Genomic DNA, 22,662 nt, shown 5'->3' on the forward strand with positions numbered 1-22,662 from the left:
CTTCTCGCGATAGCCACCCTAAGCTCCTGTTACTTTCTGCACCCTCTCACCCACACATCTATGTGCATTCACCATTCTTCCCGATCTACTTCTTCTTAGGCCCACCCAGCGGGCTACCGATATCCTTTCCTCTCAATTTGACACCCAGAGCTCTCTCCAGCTTGGCCAAGATCTGGGGGTTAGGTACGGCCTTTCCACTCTCGTACTCCTGGACCACCTGTGGCTTTTCGTTGATCTTTGTCGCCAGGTCCTTTTGGGTCAGACCTTTCTCCTGTCGTTTCTGGCCGATGGTTTTGCCGACGGTGGGGGCGACTTTGGGTGGGGGGGCGACTTCGTTGTCGCGATCGAGCTTGGCGATGCGTTGGTGGTCGGTTCCGACGTGACCCTTGTTGGTTCCAGCGGTGACTTTTCTGTCGTTCTCGGTGATGGCGCCGACTTGTTTGGCTCGTTCGTAGGCGGTAGGTCCCGAGGAGGAAGGTGCACCGCCGCTGGGTCGAACTCCTCGTCCAATGACCGTTTTGCTATCCCAGTCCGTGTTCGACATGTTTGTGAAAAAAAAGGAGAAGGTGGTACTCCGAGTATATGCGTTGGAGGGTTAGGATTGGTAGCGTCCTTTTGCGTTGGTGGAAGGGTAACAGAGATGATTTGATCTGAGTGTACGGGAATCACTTCGAGACTTGCAAAGTAGGAAAGTGTGACGGTGGACAAGCAACAAGAACAGCAATGAGAAGATTGCCCCCTCGTCGACCACAGACCGACGCTCAGTTCTGCCAGCCTCGTCGTGTGATCTTTCTGACGAGCTCACACACACAGACCACCAAGCCCTGCTCTCGGTGAAGTCATCAGACGCCTGACGCCTTTTCTCCTCCACTCAGATAGCCTAACTTCTGCTTATGTCAGCGGAATAACAACGAAGGACGTGGAATCGGTCTTATCCACCAGAATTTTTCAACCGCAGAAAACTCGCCGATGTAACATCACTCTCCAACCGATCCTTCACTGCCATCATCAACAACCGTCATGCTCAACCAAACCGGCCCTGTATCAATCCAACGATTCACATACACCTGCACACGTCACATCGTTTCAAACCACGTAGAAAGATAGATTATGAATCCAGGTTTCCCAAAAAGTAACAAAAGAGCGAGAGAGATAAGCCGGTGACCAAATGAGACCTTTTCTAGCAAGATGAATGTAAGATAGGGTATGACAGAAAGTTGATAGCGAGATCCAGCACATGTGCGTAGATCGAAGGAACAGAATGAGGGGCCGCGTGTATATGGCAGCGGAAGTAAAGATCAGATCCAGGAAGAACTTTGAACGTCCAAACATTGATGAGAAGTTCCAAGGCGCCGAACGTGCGTTGCCTTGAATGAGAAAACCAGAATACCGAGGTCGACCGACGGCGAGCATGTCAAGCTTGCCCGTTGACACCGCTCTGGATCGACTTGGCCGCCTCGAACTCGGTCCTCCACCCCTCCAAATCGCTCTTCAGCCGCCTCGGCGAGACAGGCTTGGTCATCCAAGCGTTCATCCCACACGTTTCGATACCGCGAGTCTTGTCCTCTTCCGAACTGAGCGCGGTGACCGCAACGATAAACGACGGATGATTGTGCGCACGCATCTGCGTGCACGCCTCGAATCCATCCTGGATCGGCAACGAGATGTCTAGCAGGACAACCGAGGGACGGAACGATATGAATTTGGCCACTGCCTCGGCGCCATCCTGCGCTTCCTCGTACCGAATGTCGAGCCGCTTGCACAGCGTGGTGAGCAGACGCATGTTGATCGGATTGTCTTCCACCACTAGCACGCGAAACTCGTCCTGTCGAAGAACGGCCGGGCTAGTGTCGATCGGCGCGAGTATTGTCTTGGCTGACGTTGGCTCTTTGGATGACTCGACAGCAGCAGCGTCGCTCGGATCGCTGGCATCTGCACCGGGCAGCAAGGTGACAGAGTCGGATTTACGATGTCCCGACACGCGACGCAGGCCGGCTGGGATGCCAAGCTCAGTGACGCTAACGCGGTGCTGGCTGTTGGTGCGCAAAGAATTGGCAGTGCGGATCATCGGAGGCTCTTGCTCCGACAAGAACGTCTCCACGAGTCGCATCGCACTGGGTCCATGAGGCATGGCCAGAGGCATCACCGGCCGTCCATCCAGCTTTTCGAGGCCCTTTTCAACGACAATGTGCGACGAGCTGATGGTGACAAACCGAGCGGTCGGCTTGACCTGCACCAAAAGAGGATCGCCTCCCTCGCCCAGCAATGCAGCTGCACGTTCGGGCAACACAATGCAGTCGGCCTCGCCGAGGTCGCGCGTGAGCTCGATACCACCCGTCCATGCGAAGTGCTCGCACATGGCATTGGCTAGGCGGCGCAATCCGCGCGTCTCGAGTCCGTGGTACGCCAGTTTCGAGACGGCGAATTTCGATCCGGACGCGCTCGGGATCGATCCATTGCGGTCGTGTTGCACGCGACCTCGCTGGAGCGGCATGCACATGGTGACGCGCGTGCCCAAACCGACTTCGGAGGCCACCGAGAGCTTTCCACCGTACTTTTGTAGCGTCGACGAGACAATCGTCATGCCGAGGCCGATGCCGTCGCGGAACGAGTCTCCCTTACTGAAGGGTCGCGTGAGCTGACTGCTGCAAAACTCTTTGGTCATACCCACACCCGTGTCGGCGACCTCGATCTCGATAGCAGCGTAGTCGTCCGCCAACTCGACATCAATGTCGTCCAGAGCATCAGGAGCCGCAAGACGCATCGAGATCTCGACGTAGCCCTGCTTGGTATAGCGAATCGCGTTCGAGACGACCCTGCGCACCACGTCTTGGAGTGATTTCACATCAACAAGCCATTCGCAGTCGCGCATCTCGGGCGTCGCCTTGATGATGAGCTCCATTCCATAGAGCGGGCCGTCGGGTACCTTGCCCACGTCGGCCTCGAGTTGGCGCGCCTGCAGATCGATACGCTGCGCAAACTCCCATTCCTCATCGGCGACGGACTCCACAATCTTGACAAGGTCGACAGCGACGCGTCGGGGAGGAACCGTGTCGTTCGTCTTGACGCCAGACAGATTCTGAAAGCTGAGAAGGTCGTCGATGTAGGAGTTGAGCGTGAGGCCGGACAGCGAGATGGACTCGAGCAGCTTGGCGAGGACGCCGTCTGCCGACAAGTCGATCTTGATGGCGCCCTCGTCGTCTTCATCGCTGATGGCAGCTCTGAGATACTCGACGGCACCCAGAGCCCCATGAAGAGGGGTGCGCAGGTTGTGCTGAACGTGACGAAGGAATTCGGCCTGGAAAAAATCGACCTCGGAGAGCTTCTGGCGGAGAAGGCTACTCAGAGCGATCTGCATGCTGCTTTCGACAAAGTAGCGCTCCTGTTGATCGAAGCAGGCCTCATCGCTGAACATGAGGAAGAAGATGATGTTTGGGCGCGCTTTGGCGCGATTGTAGCCCGCGCAAACGGCGTAGGATTTTATCTGGGTGTCGAGAGGCAGCAAGTCGGCCCACGGGTCTTGGGTCTTGTCGGATGGAGCCTCGTTATCGTCATCCTCGTCCGACGAGACGATGATATCGGTCCGTCTACGGTAGAACTTGCACCGGATGTTCATCTCTGTCTCGGACGCCATGCGGGAGAGTGGAATGGCGAAGATGGATTTGAGACGGTCCAAGTCGTTTGACATGGTGGGTCGACAGTTCTCGGGACCGCAGTAACTAAGCATGCTGGGCGGTGGCGAGCCTTCTCGCAGGTCGATAGCGTGCAAAGTCGTGCCGGCACCGTTAGAAGAGAGCTTGCGACTCACTCTCGGCGAGATCATGGGCGAATCAGGATCAATGCGGGTGGGCGTCGAGACCGATTCGTCGGGTGGAGTGAGCGGGTCGGAGGTGTCATTGCTGCCGGTAAGGGATTGCCATGCTGGCAGGGTGGCCTTTGAGAAAGTGCTCGAGGATCGCGGGGAGACGCTCCTGGTGGCTGAACGCCTGAAGCGAAAGTTGCTGACATCGAAGGCGGCGACGGCGACAGCACCGAGACATTCTCGCATCTCTTTGCAGGCGCGGTCGATGACACGGAGCGAGTAGCGCGAGAAGCCATCGCCAGATTCGGTGGTCGAGTTGGAAGACGAGTTGAAATGTCTCAGTTGCGCGTTCAAGGTGACGTCCTCCAGCGCTCGAATGAGCGAGCTGGTGCGTTGTTGCATCTCGGCGGCTTTGGCATTCTTGCCACTCTGATACTCCTTCTCGAGCGCGTCGCCAGCCATCTTGCCAATCGAGTAGAGGAGATCGGCGTCGGCCTCGCTAAAGTCTGGGCGTGGCTGCGGGTCCATAATGCAGAGGCGACCGACCTGCACTCGGCCCTCGACACCGTAGAGGTTGTACGAAAGGAAGAGCGGGGCGGAAGCGTAAAAGTTCATGGGCTTGCCTCTGGCGTTGGTGACTGTGCCGGCGAGCGTCGAGGGGCAGGTACGGAAACGCCAGTCCTTCTTGGTGTCGTTGACGACGAGCACCTCGTCTTCGGGCAACAGCATGGCGTGCGAGCACAAGGTCACGGTTCTGGGTACCATCTGTACCATGGCGTCGCCACCGTCTTGAGCGAGAATGAGCATGTAGGCTTCGTCGGTGCTTTCGACCATGAAGGAGGCGTATTCGCATCTGAAGACAGCCTTGGCATGTTTGATGTAAATCAGCAGAGCTTCGCGATCCTGCGCGGCTGTGAGGCCGTGGCGACGAAGGGCCTCGACGACGCGTCGATACTGTCGACGGGGGAGAGGAGGGGCGGCCAGCCAGCCATTTTGGCGGTAGAAGTCGAGCGAGTCCATCAAGGATTCTGGGTCGACTTTGACGTATCGATGCGCATTGGCGACTTTGAAGGGCTGCGAGAGCTTGGCAGATGTGTTGCGCACTTCGGACAGGACACCGGGGCTACTGGGCGAGTCGGAAGTGCCATTCGCAGGCGCTGCCGCAGAAGCTGCTGCTTCGTCCGACTCTGAATCAACGGCAGCGGCATCGGAGGTGATGGCGGAGACGTGGTCGGGATAGGAGTTTTCGGGATCGATGGACGACTGAGGCTCGACCGTTTCGTTCCAACTGCCATGTTGGTATTTGCGGAGCCATGCGCCCCATGCAATAGGGCATCTGGGAGCCTCGACGGCGTTGTCGGCGATCTTGCGCGCGGCCGCGCCCGAGGAGAGGCTGGAGGTCGCTGAAGAAGCACTTCTCGTCAAAGATTGGCCGAGCGGGCTTGGAGCTGCCGCCGTCATCGTCGAGGAGTCTGGTTCCGGCGAAGAGCGTGCGAAGTGGAGATAAGCTGGACGGGTGTCATGGATCAAAAGTGGGCGGTCATGGTTTACACAGGGACGGGGCTGTCGATGCGTTGGGCAGCTGGATGCACGAGCGTTGCTTCGCTGCTACAGACGAAACGGATGTCGCGTTGAAGTCCCGTGTCTCGATGAATGCGTGGGTAGCTGTATACGGAAGACGCCGATTGCCGTTTTGGAACGAGGCTTATCCGCGATCAAGAGATTGGAAAGCAGCAGCAACCGTACTCGAAAAGAGGCAGTGTCCCAAATGAAATGGTCGAGAGTGCAGGATATGTTCAAGAATGTGGTGGCGCGGGTCGGATAGAGCGTTCCTTTGGTGAAATAGAGAGCGGCGAAGCAGGTCGCAGTCAATGCTCCAACAACGATGGTGGTCGTCAATCGAACGGCGAGCGATGTAGAAGGCGGCCAGGCAGAACGGCCTTTCGTGTACAACGGCGATGAGCGACGACCGAGTCGGCTGCAGTCAACGGAAGGCCACAACTCTGTCTCTACTGACTTTGGCCTTGGCTTGGCTTTGGCTTGGCTACGACGCGACAGTGAGCGAAGTTTTCACGAAATTCTCGCGGAGAAGCTGAGCGGGATCTGTGAGAGGGACGAGTGACGAGTGAAGATGGAGGACCCAGAGATGACTGCTGCGCGTACAGCCGAACCAAGTAGAAATGTGACACAGACTGAACACGACAGGCGGATCGACCATCCCGGCTAGCGTCACGGCAGCCGAGAGAGAGCTCAGTCACGGTCCAAAACGGACCAGGAGAGTGCACCGTCATCAGATGAGAGGGAAAAAAAGCCAACCTCAAGTTTCCAGAGCATTTCCTCGTAACTTAACTTAAATTAAAGCGTTCAACCGGTCGAACCGAATGCCACATGCACTCCGGGATCGGGAGGGACCTGCGACTTTTTTTTCTTCTTTTTCTTCTTCTTCCCGTTGACGCCCAACTCCGCATTTCACACATGCCCACGGACATCGGGTCAAGCTTCTCGGCGCGACGAGGCAGAAAGAACGTAAGGTTGGAGACTGCTCGACATGATGAAGTGCAAGGTTCACAGGCAGCCGAACCTCCGGCTCATAGTTTCATGATCTCTATGCAAACAAGAAAGGGACGAATGGCGGTTCAACAAGCAGGGACCAACAGTCAGCAAGGATCCAATCACTGCAAAATCAGATCTGAATTTTATTTTATTCGGAGGGTGCCCGCTGGATTCGGGAGGCAGAGGTCTTGGAACAACCGATGCGCAGGGCGAGACTGGCTCATCGGACCGTGCAGTCTTGCTTCTTGCTATAATACTGCAGGTTGACCTTTATTTTCTCGACTCCGACTCCATCCGTGACACTTCGAACGCCTGCCTGTACACTCTGCAGCGCTCACAATGCGACATGCAATGGCGGCATCACTGCTTGGCAACGACGGTCCCCGGTGCCGTGGACTCCCTTCAACTCAGCCTTTGAAACGTGTTTCCCTCCCGACGAACGCGATCCGATGCCAAGCTCCGCACGCAGGACCGGCAAGAGAAAAACACGCCGCTCATCCTGGTTTCCGATGTGCATCTCCGCTTCTGCTGCGCCGCAGACAGTGTCCTACTTTCTGTCCCGACACCGAGTCGACAGCTGAGACCAGAATGCAGCGACCAAGACGACACCGTCGATCAACGCACTTCCACGGACTTGTTCGTCCTCGCATTGTTGTGAAAACAGCACAGCCCTCGACATTGTTTGCGTCATGAATCTATGTAGAAAACATCGAGAGACATGGCTGCATGCACGATGATCTGGCTCATTCCCAGCCGGGTCTCTCGGTGTTTTCTACGCGGATTCACGACGGGTGCAAGGATACGGACAGACGGGTTCCGCATTTGCCAGTGCAGTCCGGTTTCCGGGTTGAAACGCCTCTGCCGACAAAACATGGTAGATGGCCCACGATAAGCAGTGACGCTAGCGGATGACCAGGGTCGGTTTCGCGGATCGTGAAGATGCACCGCGTGCGTGACGCGTACCACAGAATTGCACATGATACAGACAGGCGGGCCACAGCGCAGGGACCGGATAAGCGACGGCTCTCGTAAATGATCTCGGCTCTGCTCGGGGTGACGCGGGCATCTCGGTCAACCTTTTCCGGACGATATTGGGGTTGTCCTTTCTTGCGTCCCGCTTTCTCTCTCTGCCTTTCTTTCTACTCCCAGAAGAGTCGTGTTTGCCGATGGAAGCAAATCCATCCGGCAGACCGGCTCAGCTTGCAGGTGCCTCGCATGTCGAATCAAAGCGAAGCAAAGACCTGACTCGGGAATCGGTCGCATAAGCAACGTCGAGCATCCCGGAAACGTGGACATCTCTACGATTCGCATGCGCGCAAACATCGCCGGCTCGTTCGCGATCACAGTATCTGCAGCTATCCTGATCGCACAGTAGCTAGCTCCCTTCCTTCGACGCAGAAGTCGTCTGGGCTGTTCAGTTGCCTCGGGCTCTCCATCAAACGATGTTGGCTTGGTCCTCACCTGACGTCCGTGTCATATCGGAGATGCTAGGGGCATGTTCAATTCACGTAGCCTCTTCAATCCTCATTCTTTCCTCCGGAAATGTGATGGAGTTCCAAGGTATTGTCTGACCCTTTTTCTGAAGCTGCAATGGCAGTTCCTGCACCGCAACTCACTATGCGTTTGCGAAGCTGGTCGGCATAAAGCTTACTTACAGCTCTTCCGTCCCAAGCGAGCCTTCGTTTTAGTGGTACAGATCGGAGTTATGCGCTGAACCAGCTCTAAATCGCCTCGATTGCGGACCATGAATTATTATATTATAAAATAAGGCAAATTTTCGAGGAACCAATGAATCTGAAGATACAGTCAACGTCTTGTTGCCGGCAAGCAGATTCCCAAAGATCGCCTCCTCGTGTGAATTCCGTCGGAAGAGGACGAGTGCCAGTCGATCACGCATTCCATAAGCAGTAGAACAGTAGCCTTAATCTGGATGACCGGTGGATTCGGTCCACGTTGAACAGGCAAGGTCGAGACGACGGATCGATGATTCAAAATGGATTCGTCTTTTGACAAGGTTAGATCTGACACGGGATCTCCCGATTTCGTCGATGGCTGTGTCATCTCGAACCCTCTGTCAAATTCTCGTGAGAAGTCACCGAGAAGAAGATGCTCGAAGTCTACTCTTCTGCTCAGCGTCGTCGAGAGGCAGGGACCATGCTGGCTGCAGAAATGTCAAAATCTTCGAAACTCCACAAAGGTGGCGCACCGCTCCGCCCGACACTTTTTTTTGTTTCTTTTGGGTTCGGCTCGCCCGACATCAGTACCCGCTCCGACTCACCACCACCACGACCGACGAGCTCTTCTGAGTCCACCAACAAGCGCACAAGTACAGTCTTTACACCTCTTATGAAACGCACAATCGACCCAGCCGCAGGACCCTTGCAAAAGAGACCCAACACTGAGTCCACAGTAATCGACGACGACGTCGAGATCGCCGACGCCACCACCATGTCGTCCGCACCACAGCCGACCGCGCAGGACTCGAAAGACTTCTTCAAGCCTATCGGAGAGTATGTCGCCGACGAAGACCAAGCTGGTTCTGGACCTGACGGCGCCGCTACCGGCGTCGAGGGCGGTGAGCAAAAGATGGTCGACGAGGTCAGCTCGCTCTGCATGGAATGCCAACAGGAAGGTACTACGCGCATGCTCCTAACTTACATTCCATACTTCCGCGAGGTCATCGTCGTTTCCTTCTCCTGCCCGCACTGCGGCAATCGCAACAACGAGATTCAGTCCGCTGGCCAGATCCAGTCGAAAGGCTGCCTATACACCGTCCACGTCACCAGCCCTGCCGATCTGAACCGCCAAGTTGTCAAGTCTGAGTGGTGCACAGTCAAGATCCCCGAGCTCCAGATCGAGATTCCACCGAAAAAGGGTCAGCTTACCACCATCGAAGGCCTCGTGTCGGACACACTCCGTGACCTCGAGCTCGACCAGCCACTGCGCAAGCATATGCAACCCGAGGCGTACGCCAAGATCGAGGAGATCTGTGACAAGTTGAGAGAGATTCTGGGCGAGGACAAACCATCCGAGGATGCAGAGGCCGATCAAGCTGGCGACGCTTCGTCAGGTCTGCGCAGTCTCGGCCCCGTCGGTGGAAGCTCTTCCTCGATGAGCGCCGAAGAGAAGGCGAACCGCAAGGTGCCGCCCTTCTCGATCCGCCTCGACGACCCATCCGGCAACTCGTTTGTCGAGTTCATGGGTGACGTCCAGGGTCGCGGCATGTCCGATGCAAAGTGGAGCAAGCGCGACTACCCCCGATCCAAGGAGCAGAACGAGCTGCTCGGCCTCTCCGGCCCTGCCGCCACCGGTGCCGAGGACGACGAGCAGCTCCACACCACCGGCTTCGACAAGGACGCCGGCGAGACTGATTTCGACAACGAAGAAGTGTACACGTTCGCCGGAACCTGCTCCTCCTGCAATGCACCACTCGAGACACGCATGAAGAAGGTCAACATCCCTTACTTCAAAGACATCCTCATCATGTCGACCAACTGCGACAACTGCGGCTACAAGGACAACGAGGTGAAGTCGGGCGCTGCCATCTCGGAGAAGGGACGAAAGCTGACGCTCAAGGTCGAGGACAAGGAGGACCTCTCGCGCGATGTGCTCAAGTCCGAGACCGCCGGCTTTGCTATTCCAGAGATCGACCTCCACCTTGCGCCCGGAACGCTCGGCGGACGATTCACCACGCTCGAAGGACTGCTGCAGCAGGTGTACGACGAGCTCTCCGAACGCGTGCTCATGCGCGGTGACTCTTCGGAGCGCGCCGCTACGTTCGAAGGGTTCTTGGGAAAGCTCAAGAGCGTCATCAGCTGCGAGACGTTGCCGTACACGGTGATCTTGGACGACCCCTTGGCGAATTCGTACATCCAGAACCCGTACGCTCCCGATCCGGACGAGCAGATCGTCGAGGAGCTCTACACGAGGGATTACGAGCAGAATGAAGATCTGGGTCTGAACGACATCAATGTGGACAACTACCAGCAGGAAGAGACTGGTGCTGCCGCCGAGGCTGCACCGAACGCTGCTGCTTGAAAAAGCTTGACGCAGATACCATGCTTTGTTGCACACGATCGGGTTTCGATCAGTTCTAATCAAATGGCATCATCATCATCATCATCATCATAGCTTCCATTGTGTGTGCCAAAACGCCGGCGGAGGCGCAACCTGACCGCGCTGACCCGTGCCTTGCATTCTCAGCATGGTCAAATGAGTAAATCGGGATCCTACCAACCCGAGAAATCTCCAAACCCGCCGTTGGACTTTCTCTTCTTCGCCGCCTTCTCATCTTCCGCTTTCCCCGACACGCCATTCGCATCCATCCTCCCCTTTGTCCCGTTCATGGCATTGAGATATTTGCCAATGCTCGAAGATCCAGCCAACAAGGCATCCGCCTTCCTCCCGACCCCTTTGTTCCCATCATCGCTCTTACCCGGTAACTCTGTACCCAACCACGTCGTCCTATCCTCTTCTCTCCTCCTTCTCTTCTCCATCCTCCTCTTGTAATCCGGATCCGTTGGATCGTTCGCTTTTGCACTCTGCTTCTGTCTCAGCTGATACTTCTCGAATGGATCCTCGGTCACCAGAACATCCTGTATCCTGATCTTTCTCAACGGTCTATCCGTCCCTTCCTCGCTCGGTACTTGCTCCAACTTTGTCAACGTCTGATCCTTGGCACCATCCACCAACCTACCAAACACGGTGTGTTTGCCATCCAGATGCCCCACAGCGCGATACGTGATGAAGAACTGACTACCGTTCGTATCCTTCCCCTTGTTAGCCATACTCAGCACGCCCCTGGAATCGTGTTTGAAGGCGCCTGGTTCGTTATACTCGTCCCTGAATTCAGAGCCCCAGATACTGCTGCCGCCTCGACCGGTTCCGGTGGGATCGCCACCTTGGATCATAAAACCAGGTATGTTTCGATGGAAGAGGGTATCATCATATCTGCCTTGTTTGCAAAGTTGAAGGAAGTTGAAGCATGTCTTGGGAGCCTTGTTACAGTGGAGCTCGAGGTTGAGAGCACCAAAGTTGGTGGTGAGACGGACGTAGGCGCTCGAGTTGGGGGACTGCTTGATGTGAGAGAACATGACTTCTTCGTCGTCGAGAACCACTCGTTCGATGGCGGTGCGAGGAGTGAGGGAGGAAGATGTGAAGCTGGCAGCCGCCATTCCGGTCGAGTTGCCGGACGCTTTGTTGCGAGAGTAGGCGGTGCTGGTTTCTTTCGGCGCCGGTACAGACCTCGAGGCCGCTGCCGAAGGGGACGCAGATGCTGTTGTTGCTGCTGCTGCTGCTGCTGCTGCTGCTGCTGCTGCTGATGATGATGATGCAGCATCGCTTTGTGCACTACCTCGAATCTTTTGAAGCAGCTTCTGAGCGCTTCCCGTAGCCCCAACATTGACCTGCTCCGACGTGTCAATCCCCTTGTCCGCCTGAGTCAAGGTCAATCCGTTCTTGACATGATGCATCGCACTCGGATTCCTGCTTTCTGGGTGGTTCGGATCCTGAATCGTGATAATATCAGCTTTTGTGAAGGTTTCATCCGTCACCAAATCCTTCATGTACTTGGCCTTGACGTTCAACCTTTGTACCGTGTCCCACAGAAACACATTGCCACTCTGCCTGACAGCAACCAGATGCGAGTGCTGACCGAACTCCTTGAGCGACACCGGATCGTGACACCTTCTATTCGCGTTCTTATGAAAATTGAGACGAACCACGTCGTCGAGTTCGAAGGGCTTTCCCGTGACCGGATGGGTGCGAAATTTGCGAAGGAAGGGGACGAGATTGGTGAGCTCGAAGGCAATGCCGCAGTCCGGTGAGCAGACGGGATTGGACCACGGTTGGAAAGAGATGGCACAACAGTCATAAGAAACAGGATGAAACGTCTCTTGCTCGAGACCTCCGACCTTGCCCGAGGATGCTGAATGAGCTCCGTAGGCACCAGAGTGCTCGGCGGCGCTGAGGAAGGGTCGATCGGATTTGCCGTGTCCCATGGTGGAAAGTTGACGCCCGGAAGGCTTGCGGAATCAGATGCGAGGAGAAAACTGTACAGAGTCAAGGGTGAGCGGCTCGGTCTTTCCTCCTCATCCTCGAGTACGGTCTGGAAGTGATGGTTGAGGGGCGAGGAGCGAAGATATGATGGCTCAACAGGATAATTTGGACCCTTGAATTCAAAGGTTTGCCGCGGCCTTTCCTCCACACACTTCGCGACCAGCTTCACTGCCTCTAGCTTTCTACGCCGATCAATCGGTATCGTAGAGGCGCAGACCTCATTTGAGATCCTGGTCTTGTTGCTTGGTTGCTTTCGAAGCATCTCGCTGGCAAGCTACCAGACAAGTAGCGGTGCAGCTCAGCAATGTCGAACGTCGACGTCGACAAGCTGGCCATGATAATGAGCTCCCAAAAAGCGCGGCAGCAGAGCAGTCTCTGGAGCGTGGGAGAAATGGCCAAGAACAATTGGCGAAATTGGGAATTGCCGATTCGCCTCAGGCGGCCGTGCCGAAATGCGCTGTGCAGTAGGCAGCTCCGCCCCCTCGCCAAAACTGGGTTCGGCTACTCCGACCTCCAATCAGGTTTGTGCAGCGAAGTCTGATTCCATCACCACCATTGTCTTTGCCCTTCTCAGCCACTATCATCATCTCGTGGTCGCGTCAATCCACGCTGGCAGCACTTTCCTTGATGCTATCGTGCATTGGTCCTCCGTAGCACCTCGCTCTCGACTCCTTACCTGGCGCTTGCGACACCTCGTCGTTCCGTTGCATGGGTTCTCACAATCACCAAGACTCTTCTGCCAATCAACTCATCTTCTCCGCAGAAACCGACGCTGCTCAGCACGTTCCCTCTCACTTGCATCCTCGACCAGCCGCCACTTCGCGACGTGACACTTCTCCAGGCGGAGACAGAGGCGAGCTCATCCCGCTGCAGTCTTTCGCTCCGTCACTCGCATCCACTTTCGACACACACCCTAGATTCTCAGCGCTACAGCAACACATACGATCCCATTTCGAACAGCACGGCACCATGAAGTTCTCACACAGTCTGCAATTCAACGCCGTCCCGGACTGGGCCGACAAGTACGTCGCCTACTCCAACCTCAAAAAGACCATCTACATGATGGAGAAGGAGCTACCCTCGGAACCGAATGCCGCCTACTCTGATCTGGAGCACGAATCTTCAGGCCTCTTGCAGGGTGCCGACACTAGCGAGACCGATCGTGCCTTCGTTCCTCTCCTAGACAAGGAGCTCAACAAAATTGTCGAGTTCTACCTCGAAAAGGATGCAGAGCTTCGAGCCGATCTTCAGCAGCTCAAAGACGATGTCGAAAGAACAGAAAACGAAGATTTTGATCTCGATTCCGACTTTGGGTTGAGCGACGACGACGACGATGACGAAGCTGTTGATACCGTGCGAACGGGCAAGGCGAGCACCAACCGTCGACCTAGCATCGACGACGTCTTTTCCCAGCCAAGCAAGTACAACGAGGCTTCTCGCCAAGAGCAGCGTATGCGCGAAGGTTCCGGTCCATCACGATCGCGCAAGGACAGCCGTGCCACCACCGAAGACGGCAGCACGCCCGCCAGACCTCCCAACAGCCGCAATCGATCGAGCCAGCTCCTCGATCAGTCGGCTGACTCGGCAGACATCGGAGGAGACGCCTCTGGCTTTGCAAAGCGCGCACGTAGCGGCTCTAATGCCAGCCAGATGGCGTCCAAGCCCCGCTGGGGAAGCATTTTCAGTAAGAAGCCCGTTCGACGTCGCTCGCTCGGCCTCATGCTTGCCGGAGACGATTCAGCCAACAATGGCGCGATGGACCGTCTCGCTCCCGGCTCCAGTGATGCGGGCGACAGCAGCTATGCCGCAGGCGATGCAAAACCCATGTCCATCTGGACTGCCGACAACGACTACGCGATCGACATGCGCATCACCTTCAAGAAGCGCATCACCGACCTCTTCGTAACCTTTTCGGAACTCAAGCAATTCGTACAACTCAACGAGACGGGTATGCGCAAGATTCTCAAGAAGTACGACAAGATTACCAAATCCGACCTCAAAGACCGATACATGAACGACGTCCTGCGTGCTCAGCAGCCCTTCACCTCGGAGGCGAAGCGCAGCCTCGACGAATGCATCGATACGCTGATCCAGCTTTATGCCAAGGTGGTGACCGGCGGTGACATTGGTGCATCCAAGAGCCAGCTCAAGACGCATCTGCGCGAACAGGTCGTTTGGCAGAGGAACACGGTGTGGAGGGAGATGATCGGCATCGAGAGGAGGGCGCAGGGAGCTGCTCTGGAGAGGACCGTCATGGGCTCGGGCAAGAGGGACGAGTTTGAACCAAAGAAGCCGTTCAGATTGCGTACGCCGTGCGGCAGCTTGATGGTCCCGAGCTGGCTGAGCATGAGCACGTTGCATCTCGTCATCGCTTTTACGGCACTCGTTGCGCTGCTCAAGGCCCCTGGCCTGCGTTTCTTCAACCGGGTCGAAGAACAGAATTGCTTGGCGATGCTCGTGTTCTGCACCATCCTTTGGGCAACCGAAGTGATCCCGCTCTTTGTGACCTCGCTCATGGTGCCGCTCCTCGTGGTGACGCTTCGTGTCGCCCGTACCGACGACGTCAAGGACCGCCGCATGACGGCACCCGAGACGACCAAATGGATCTTTTCGCAGATGTTCGCGCCCAACATGTGTCTCTTGCTCGGGGGCTTCACCTTGGCTGCGGCGCTTTCCAAGTACGGTATCGACAAGATTCTCGCCACCAAGATCCTGCGTCTGGCAGGCACCCGTCCGAGCATCGTGCTGCTGGCTCACATGGGAGTAGCCTGCTTCGCCTCCATGTGGATCAGCAACGTGGCTGCGCCCGTGCTCATGTACTCGCTCATCCAGCCCATCCTGCGTACGCTGCCGTCCAAGTCGCCATACGCGTCTAGCTTGATCATGGGCATCGCGCTCGCATCCAACATTGGTGGTCAGACTTCGCCCATTGCGTCTCCGCAGAACTTGATCGCGCTGCAGTACATGAAGCAGCCGGTGGGCTGGTTGCAGTGGTTTGCCGTCACGATTCCGGTGTCGGGGTTGTCGCTGGTGGTGATCTGGTTGATCTTGCTCTGGTCGTACGGTGCCGGGAGGGGTACGGTGATCAAGAAGTTGGGAGAGTCAAGGGATTCGTTTACCAAGATTCAGTGGTTCATCTCTGCGGTGGCTATTTGCACTATCGCGTTGTGGTGTTTGGAGAAGAACTTCGAGTGGGTGGTGGGTGATATGGGAATCATCGCCATCATTCCGATGGTGCTGTTCTTCGGGACGGGGATCTTGACGAAGGAGGACTTCAACACTTTCCTCTGGACGGTTGTCTTCCTTGCTATGGGAGGCATTGCGCTCGGAAAAGCCGTAACATCGTCGGGCCTGCTCGAGTCGCTCGACGATCTCATCCAGGAGATTGTCAAGGAGCTACCTCTGTGGCAGATTCTCATCGCGCTTCTGTCGATCGGGTTGGTGGTGGCCACGTTCATCAGCCACACCATTGCAGCTGTTCTGCTGGTGCCGATTGCGGCGCAGGTGGGAGAGTCATTGGAGCACCCGCATCCGAGGTTGCTGATCATGGCGACGACGTTGGTGGCGAGCGCGGCGATGGGATTGCCGGTGAGTGGATATCCGAACCAGATCGCGGTGTCGATGGAGGACGATTTGGGGGATAGGTATGTGAGTGTGAAGGATTTCTTGAAGGTGGGCATCTTTGCGAGTGTGGTGGCGACGGTGATTGTGGGGACGATTGGGGTGAGTATAATGTATGCGTTGCAGTTTTAGGTTGGCGGCGAGCGGAGCAGGGAAGCGGCAAGACTGGGAGAGATGCGGTATTTGATGCTGCAATGTCAGAAGAGTTTGATTGCTGTTTCGAGATGGATAGCAGAGTGGTTGTGCGTGTGTGATGGCGAGCTCAGGTTGGAAGTGAGAACAGTGGACAGTTGTCAAAGTCTGTCGGCGGACACACACTTTTTCGACACAGGCTATTGGAGCATGCGAAAACCATTGCTTTGCACAAGTGACGGTCAAAGCACAAGATATTGTCTTCACTCCCGACCGTCGGTTCACTCGAGGTCCTCCGGATTCACCTCCTCGTTGCCTGTATCGATGACGGCCTTGCTGGGTCTCCAAACCATGACGATATTGTCTTCGGCGGCACTGGTGAGCGCCCACTCCATGTGCGGGCTCCAGCCCAGATCCGTCGGTCTGCTCGTATGGCCTCCGTGAACGAAGATCAGTTCGGGCGGACCGTCCTCGGCGTCCTCTGGCGTCTGTTCCTGACCGATCTTGCTCAGATCCCAGATGTTGACCCTCCTATCCGCACTCGCACTAGCCAACACCGTGGGGTGGTGCGGGGACCAACACACGGACAGGATCTCGTCCGTGTGACTCTCGAGACTGTGCAGCTTCACCTTGAGGTTGCGCAGATCCCACACGCCTACAGTCTTATCGCTCGAACCGGTGACCAGGATGTTCTCGTTCTCGGGTGAGAAGGCCAAGGCGTTGACTTCGCCGGTATGTGCTTCCACGCGGTACTTGGGCGCGGTGGCGGGCTCGCGAACGTCCCAGATCAGCAGCTGTCGATCGTCGCCGACCGAACCGAAGAGCGACTCGTGGTGGTTGTGCCACGCTACGTCTTCGACGATCGAGGTGTGACCGGTGTAGGTGGCGGTGGGTTGGAGGGTGTTGTTGGGTTTGGTGTAGTTGTTGATGTCCCAGTGGCAGACGGTGGTGTCTTCGCTGGCGGCGAGGATGTGTCCCTGTTTGAGCGGTGACCAGGAGAGACCGTAGCCTTCCTTTTCCTGTCCCTCGAGGATGATATCGGGACGACAGACGCCGTCTGCGCTGGGTGTGTTGGAGTGTTTGGTTCGGTCAAAGATGTATGTCTTGCCTGTGACCGTTCGTGTGGCGATGAGGTCACAGTTCTGAGGACAGTAGCGTGCTCGGTTGATCTCTCCATCGTGGTTGATCTTTTGCACGATGGTCAAACGTGCCGTGGTGGCGGAGTAACTGCCAATCTCTCCCTTGTCTTCATCGTACTGTTTCAGGTCGAGTCGCGATTCGGCAGAGTTGGAAGGCCCATCGGCACCGGTGTTGGGGAGTTGTACCTGGGCGATCTGGAGGTAGTTCTGGTCTTGACCCGAGGTGTGGGTACCGAGAAGCAGTCGATGTTGGGTGTAGGATTGGCCGGCGGGGGACTCTTTATCGGGGAACCATTGGCAGGTGAGAGAAGGCCATTCGAGTGCGTGTGTGACGACGAGATCGTAGAGGAAGGGAGAGTTCTTCTTCCAAATCTTGTACTCTTCGTTGGAGAGTTTCTGCTGCGCAATGGCTGCCTCGTCCTCGATGATGTCCGAGGCGTCCATCTTCGTGGTGTTCGGGGAGTTTGCTGTAGCTGAAGCGAAGAGTGACTTGCGTGGTGTGCAGCAGATTGCCGATTGCGAAACGATGCGAGCCCGGTGCGGCGGGCCTGGGTGTGATTGATGTAAAGGATGAAGTGCTTGTGAGCAAAGAGTGATGAGTCGAGCTAGTTGAAGGAGAAGCGACGGCGGTGGAGGCAACAGTAGAGCCAGCTCGCTTGACCTGCGCCTCTCTGAAACGCGAACAAGAAGAAAGACGAAGCGGCGCTGAGGCCAACGCCAACGAGCGGGAAAAGTAACAGAGACTCAGACAGCCTTCAGGCTGCTCAACGCGTTGTGGACTCAATTCACGCGGACTGGACCCAAACCGCATTTTCTCGGACGAGTGTTTCCAGAGGATCTGCAATATTATAGAGGAGCGTCTCGCGTCGCGTTGAGTGGTAGGATCTGTGCTAAAATTGTCATTGAAACGTGTCACGAACCGAAGTTCAGCTGCCACTGATCACCCTCACGGTCTGACAGATGATGTGACGTCTCTCTTCCGAGGCACTAACGACCCGCACAGAGTACAGGAATTGGGGTCTCAGTGGCTCGACAGTCGGACGTAGAAAGAGTGCTCTAGCTATGTGACCAAATTGGGAGTGCAAGTCAGGCAATTGATGTCGTGCGTCTCTTGCGAAACGTGTTCAGCATCATGCATAGATTTTCAACGCTCGCATGTCTGTCTTCCTCTCGACGGGCCTCGTCTCAGTTGAAGAATCTCTCGAGGCAAGCCGACTCGAATCCGAACGAAGAAGAGAAGCTATTTGAGGGTGTGGCGTCTGTGCGTTCTGTCTGTCGAGCCAGACATTCCAGCTCTTTTGCCACCTTTGAATCCCACGACGCACAGACACCCTTTCGGCAGCAAAAAGAAGAACTTCCAACTTTTTTTTTTAGAGCTGTGCAGCTCCACAAGATTTTTTTTTGCTTTCCTGCGAAAGGTAAAATTTTGCTTTGCCGCCGCTGAGTGTGTGCACGGTGTCCAAACAAAGAAAGCGTTGTTTGCCGCTTGCGTTGGAAGAATTGCTCGACACTTTTTTCTGGAGAGTGTGGATGGACTTGAGACCGAAGCGCACTTGACCTTCTACTTCCTCCTCCACCACCATCCGGAACTTCACACTTCCCACACGTACTCACATCCCTTAATACACAATGACCGACGCTTACCGCCAGCCCGAGGCCAAGACCTTCTCGGACGCCCTCCAGCAGAAGGTGGATGCTCTCGTCAAGGACTTCCGCAAGGCCGATGTCGAGCTCATCAAGCACGAACTCAAGCTCAACGCTCCTCTCTACAAGAAGCGCGCCGACATCGTCTCGTCGGTCAAGGACTTCTGGTTCCAGGCTCTGATCAACTGCATGGCTACCAACGTCTACATCGACGATGCCGACCACGACGCGCTCTCGTACCTCTCCAACGTCGAGGTCGACCGCAACATTGACGACCCGCGTGCTGCCACCATCACCTTCAGCTTCCGCGAGAACCCATACTTCTCCAACGACAAGCTCGTCAAGGAGTTCTCGCTCGTCGACGGCGCCAAGTCGCTCGAGGACGAGTTTAACTTTTTGGAAGAGACCAAGCCCGAAAAGACCCAGATCGACTGGAAGTCGGACGACAAGAACCTCGTCAAGCTCAAGCCCACCATCGGCGGTCCCGACAGCGACGACTTTGAACCCGGCTCCTTCTTCTCCACCTTCTTCGAGAACACCGACCCCGAGGTGGCCGGTGGCATCGGGCACGCGTTGATCATGGACTTCTGGCCAGGAGCTATCGACTTCTACACTGGCGCTGACGACCTCGACTTTGACGAGGACGACTTTGACAGCGAAGACGAGGACGACGAGGATGAGGACGATGATGACGACGCCGAGATTGACCTGGAGGACGATGAGCCCCCGAAGAAGAAGTCCAAGGGTGACGCGTAAAGCGTGTTTCTCTGTCGACTTTTTCTCGTTCCCAGTTCTCTCTAGTTCTGTTCCGCGCTTCTTTCATGGATGCTCATCGACACCGCCCGTCTTTTTTTGGTTACCGGAAACGGTGACTGGTCGTTCTGTCTTTCGAAGCATTCCTCAGAGAGGCCGCTCTCTTGTGTATTGCTCCATCACTCGTCTCAATAGACATCTCATCTCTCTGGCTGCACCTTTCAGACATCAGTCTTTCGTTTTCTTGGCGCATCCGTGCGGAAGAAGCGAGGCTGACCTCTGTGTATCAATACCATTCTCTCATTCTGAAGCATTCGTAGTATAGCACTGTGTGACGTAGTGTGTGCCGACATCGTGATGGCTTTGAGTTCAAGAATCGAAATCTTCTGATACGAGCGGATGGAAGCCCGATCGGATCTTCCGTACTGGTTCCGCGCTCCCCTACGTGCGATCCTGCCGCTACGGCTGATTGTTCACACGCCTCTGCCTATGCTCGAGCGAATCTCTCGCGGCTCTTTGCCAAGCAGAGCGAAAAGCGATGTCGTTGTCAGGGAGGGCGTAATGAACCACGGTACGCATTGTCTTACCTGGCTCTGTCTTACGCTGCAATGCTAAACTCTATCCACTCTTATCCGAACCTGGAACCGTGGCGAGACCCTGCGTCCGTTCGACTCGCAAGCATCACGCTCGTTTGCGCCGCTGAGGCTCGCAACAAGCTTTTGTCAGGATAGGCGAGAAACATGGAACCGGATGCGAAGGCGTGCCAAGGTGGCGGTGGCGCTGACAATGCAGCAATGAATAAAGGTAGAACAAAGGCTGAGCAGGCGAGCTTTGAGAGACAGTGCAGGGCTGAAGCATGCAGTAAGCGCCTCTCTGCAGGGTTTCCGGCCATGGCTGTCTCGTGTGGGGACGAGCCCTTGATGATCCACCGGCAGAGTAGACTGGATAGCCAGTCCTGGTGGGTGTGCGCTTCCGGCTACAAGTCGACAAGCATCAGGGCGAACCCGAGAAGCGGGGAGGAAGGTCCCACGGTCCATTTACACGAGTGTCTCATCAGAAGCGCGGGCCGCCTGCCTCGGTAGCTCGACGCCCAATCTTTTGAGAAAATTGCGCCCTCTCGCCGTTGTGTTGATCAGGGTGCTGAACAAAACGAGGCGCCAGAGCACACACAAGCAAAACGCTGATCACGGGAACGCCACTTTTTCCCCGGCCCACGAGTGAGTGCCTGCTCTTGTGCCTGATCCACACTTTTTGCAGATCACAACCCAGTCCCGTCGCAGAGAATCCGTCGATCGATTCTACAGACAGCCTCCTAACAGGACTGGGTCTACGACGTTACCGCAAGAGAGTTAGGTCGCAAGTGTCGCGAGCTACACTGACCCGGCTTCCGACGTGACGCCCTTGAAGCGGACGAAAGCCAGGGGCGACGAAGGGGAGGTGTATTAGCACGCGTTTGCCCCGCTGAATGGCTCCAGGCCGGTGCGATCAGGAGCCGCGCAAACAACGCTTTTCACCTTCCGACCGAGTTTGATAACTCGGACCCGATTCACCATCTAGTTGATCCGGCCTACAACCCCACAATTTTTGATATGCGGCTTGCAAGCATCGTGAAAGTCGGACATTGCCATGCAACTGTTTACGGCTCCACCGAATACACCACCTGAGCTTGAACCATGGCAACGTGTCGCCTCCACTCTTTGGTTGTTTCGATCACTCTAATGAGTGAAGGCCATTGATGTGTAGATCAGGCACGGTAGATCACCGTCGGGATTCCTTCGCTGCAGGGGTTCCTTAGAAGGGTTCCGTGTGTAGGAACAAATCTGGAAGAGGAAGCACGAACGATTCGGCAAGGGGCCTGGCCAAGTAAAGTTATGCGCACACAGCGGCAGTCTCACCTCTCCTGTCCGCAGAAGCGTAAGGACCCGCAGCAAGATGCAGGAGTGGCGAAAATCATTCTTGTCCTTTTCCTGAGCTCTGGCACCGATGCGGAGGAGCAGCACTTAGAAGAAAAGTTTAAAGTGCTCAGCACGTTGCACGCTATCGTAAATAGCTTGCAGCGCGATGCATGTCGCGGAGTGCATTGCAACATGTACGACCGAGCTAACCTCGCGGCTCGTGCAAGTGGGAGAGTGAATTGAGCATTTCGATGACTGTCAAGCCGATCTTCGCTGACCGTCTCGAGTGTTGCACCCTCGCTTTCTTCGTAAGATGCGTCGGGCCAGCGTTGACACTGTGCGGTTCTTCGCGGCGGCGGAAGCGGGGTTGCAAAGAGTGGCTGCGTGATAGGCGGCGGGGCTGGGAGCTGAGCTTGGAGGAGGCGCAACAAGCAGATCTTGTTTCACGTCGCCTGACAGCCGCAGCCGCCGCACCCTTCTTGTCCCTGGGCTCGATGAACCCTTGATTCCTGCGCTACGAAGCTTCGACGAGCTGAGGTTGAGCTCTGAGACCTCAAACATTGGCAGCTGATCAGCCACCTTGCTTCAATTTCACACAACGCAGACTGGACGGTCGTAGGAAGGGCTAGAGCTGCTCAAATGTCGGGGATACTAGTCAGCCAGGATTCACTCTGACCATGCTTTCTGAGTCGGTCAGCTGCAAGCCCTTGCGTCGATGCAGCCGAACCAGAAGAGAAGCGCGTCTGCTGCTTCTCCTGCGTTAGAATTTCCCCTTTTTTTTCCTTCTTTCCCACCGCGTAAATTGACTGCAGATGAGAAGCAGCGATAGGGCGACTTTCACAATTTCCAAAGACACTGGCGAGACGCTTGCCGCCGAAAACAAGGCAACCGTTCGCCTCTCGCCAAATTGCGGGGTCAAAATTCTTTCGCTCTGCTCAACTGCCTACATTGTGCCTCCGAATTTCCGCTTCGTTAGCCTGGATGCCAGGATGAGCTCACTTTGCGGAGATTTTATTCGGCGCGGTTGCACGGCGGGGCAATCTGGCTATCAAGCCAAACACCGACA

General features: G+C 55.9%; 10 protein-coding genes across 10 annotated transcripts; 6 read left to right on the top strand and 4 right to left on the bottom strand.

The window, feature by feature from the left end:
* Window positions 1-85: 85 nt before the first annotated feature.
* PHSY_005935 (multiprotein-bridging factor) lies at window positions 86-544 on the bottom strand (the record flags this gene model as incomplete). The annotated part of the gene is made up of 1 exon (XM_012336539.1): window positions 86-544. One exon carries the CDS (start codon window positions 542-544, stop codon window positions 86-88), a length of 459 nt encoding a protein of 152 aa, XP_012191929.1.
* An 870-nt stretch (window positions 545-1,414) lies between these two features.
* On the bottom strand, window positions 1,415-5,263 carry PHSY_005936 (sensor histidine kinase/response regulator; the record flags this gene model as incomplete). Its single annotated transcript, XM_012336540.1, has 1 exon — window positions 1,415-5,263. The coding sequence occupies one exon, from the start codon at window positions 5,261-5,263 to the stop codon at window positions 1,415-1,417; it is 3,849 nt and encodes a 1,282-aa protein (XP_012191930.1).
* A 424-nt stretch (window positions 5,264-5,687) lies between these two features.
* Window positions 5,688-5,924, top strand: PHSY_005937 (hypothetical protein; the record flags this gene model as incomplete). Its single annotated transcript, XM_012336541.1, has 1 exon — window positions 5,688-5,924. One exon carries the CDS (start codon window positions 5,688-5,690, stop codon window positions 5,922-5,924), a length of 237 nt encoding a protein of 78 aa, XP_012191931.1.
* A 770-nt stretch (window positions 5,925-6,694) lies between these two features.
* On the top strand, window positions 6,695-7,048 carry PHSY_005938 (hypothetical protein; the record flags this gene model as incomplete). Its single annotated transcript, XM_012336542.1, has 1 exon — window positions 6,695-7,048. One exon carries the CDS (start codon window positions 6,695-6,697, stop codon window positions 7,046-7,048), a length of 354 nt encoding a protein of 117 aa, XP_012191932.1.
* A 246-nt stretch (window positions 7,049-7,294) lies between these two features.
* On the top strand, window positions 7,295-7,730 carry PHSY_005939 (hypothetical protein; the record flags this gene model as incomplete). Its single annotated transcript, XM_012336543.1, has 2 exons — window positions 7,295-7,383; window positions 7,505-7,730. The coding sequence occupies 2 exons, from the start codon at window positions 7,295-7,297 to the stop codon at window positions 7,728-7,730; spliced, it is 315 nt and encodes a 104-aa protein (XP_012191933.1).
* Window positions 7,731-8,509: 779 nt separating this feature from the next.
* PHSY_005940 (hypothetical protein) lies at window positions 8,510-10,393 on the top strand (the record flags this gene model as incomplete). Its single annotated transcript, XM_012336544.1, has 1 exon — window positions 8,510-10,393. The coding sequence occupies one exon, from the start codon at window positions 8,510-8,512 to the stop codon at window positions 10,391-10,393; it is 1,884 nt and encodes a 627-aa protein (XP_012191934.1).
* Window positions 10,394-10,584: 191 nt separating this feature from the next.
* PHSY_005941 (hypothetical protein) lies at window positions 10,585-12,354 on the bottom strand (the record flags this gene model as incomplete). The annotated part of the gene is made up of 1 exon (XM_012336545.1): window positions 10,585-12,354. One exon carries the CDS (start codon window positions 12,352-12,354, stop codon window positions 10,585-10,587), a length of 1,770 nt encoding a protein of 589 aa, XP_012191935.1.
* A 362-nt stretch (window positions 12,355-12,716) lies between these two features.
* PHSY_005942 (hypothetical protein) lies at window positions 12,717-16,165 on the top strand (the record flags this gene model as incomplete). Its single annotated transcript, XM_012336546.1, has 2 exons — window positions 12,717-12,933; window positions 13,176-16,165. 2 exons carry the CDS (start codon window positions 12,717-12,719, stop codon window positions 16,163-16,165), a joined length of 3,207 nt encoding a protein of 1,068 aa, XP_012191936.1.
* Window positions 16,166-16,446: 281 nt separating this feature from the next.
* On the bottom strand, window positions 16,447-17,748 carry PHSY_005943 (hypothetical protein; the record flags this gene model as incomplete). The annotated part of the gene is made up of 1 exon (XM_012336547.1): window positions 16,447-17,748. One exon carries the CDS (start codon window positions 17,746-17,748, stop codon window positions 16,447-16,449), a length of 1,302 nt encoding a protein of 433 aa, XP_012191937.1.
* A 1,185-nt stretch (window positions 17,749-18,933) lies between these two features.
* PHSY_005944 (hypothetical protein) lies at window positions 18,934-19,704 on the top strand (the record flags this gene model as incomplete). The annotated part of the gene is made up of 1 exon (XM_012336548.1): window positions 18,934-19,704. The coding sequence occupies one exon, from the start codon at window positions 18,934-18,936 to the stop codon at window positions 19,702-19,704; it is 771 nt and encodes a 256-aa protein (XP_012191938.1).
* Between the last annotated feature and the right edge of the window lie 2,958 nt (window positions 19,705-22,662).

Source organism: Pseudozyma hubeiensis, assembly GCF_000403515.1.
Source record: "Pseudozyma hubeiensis SY62 DNA, scaffold: PHS57, whole genome shotgun sequence".
Taxonomy (NCBI): Eukaryota; Fungi; Basidiomycota; class Ustilaginomycetes; order Ustilaginales; family Ustilaginaceae; genus Pseudozyma; species Pseudozyma hubeiensis.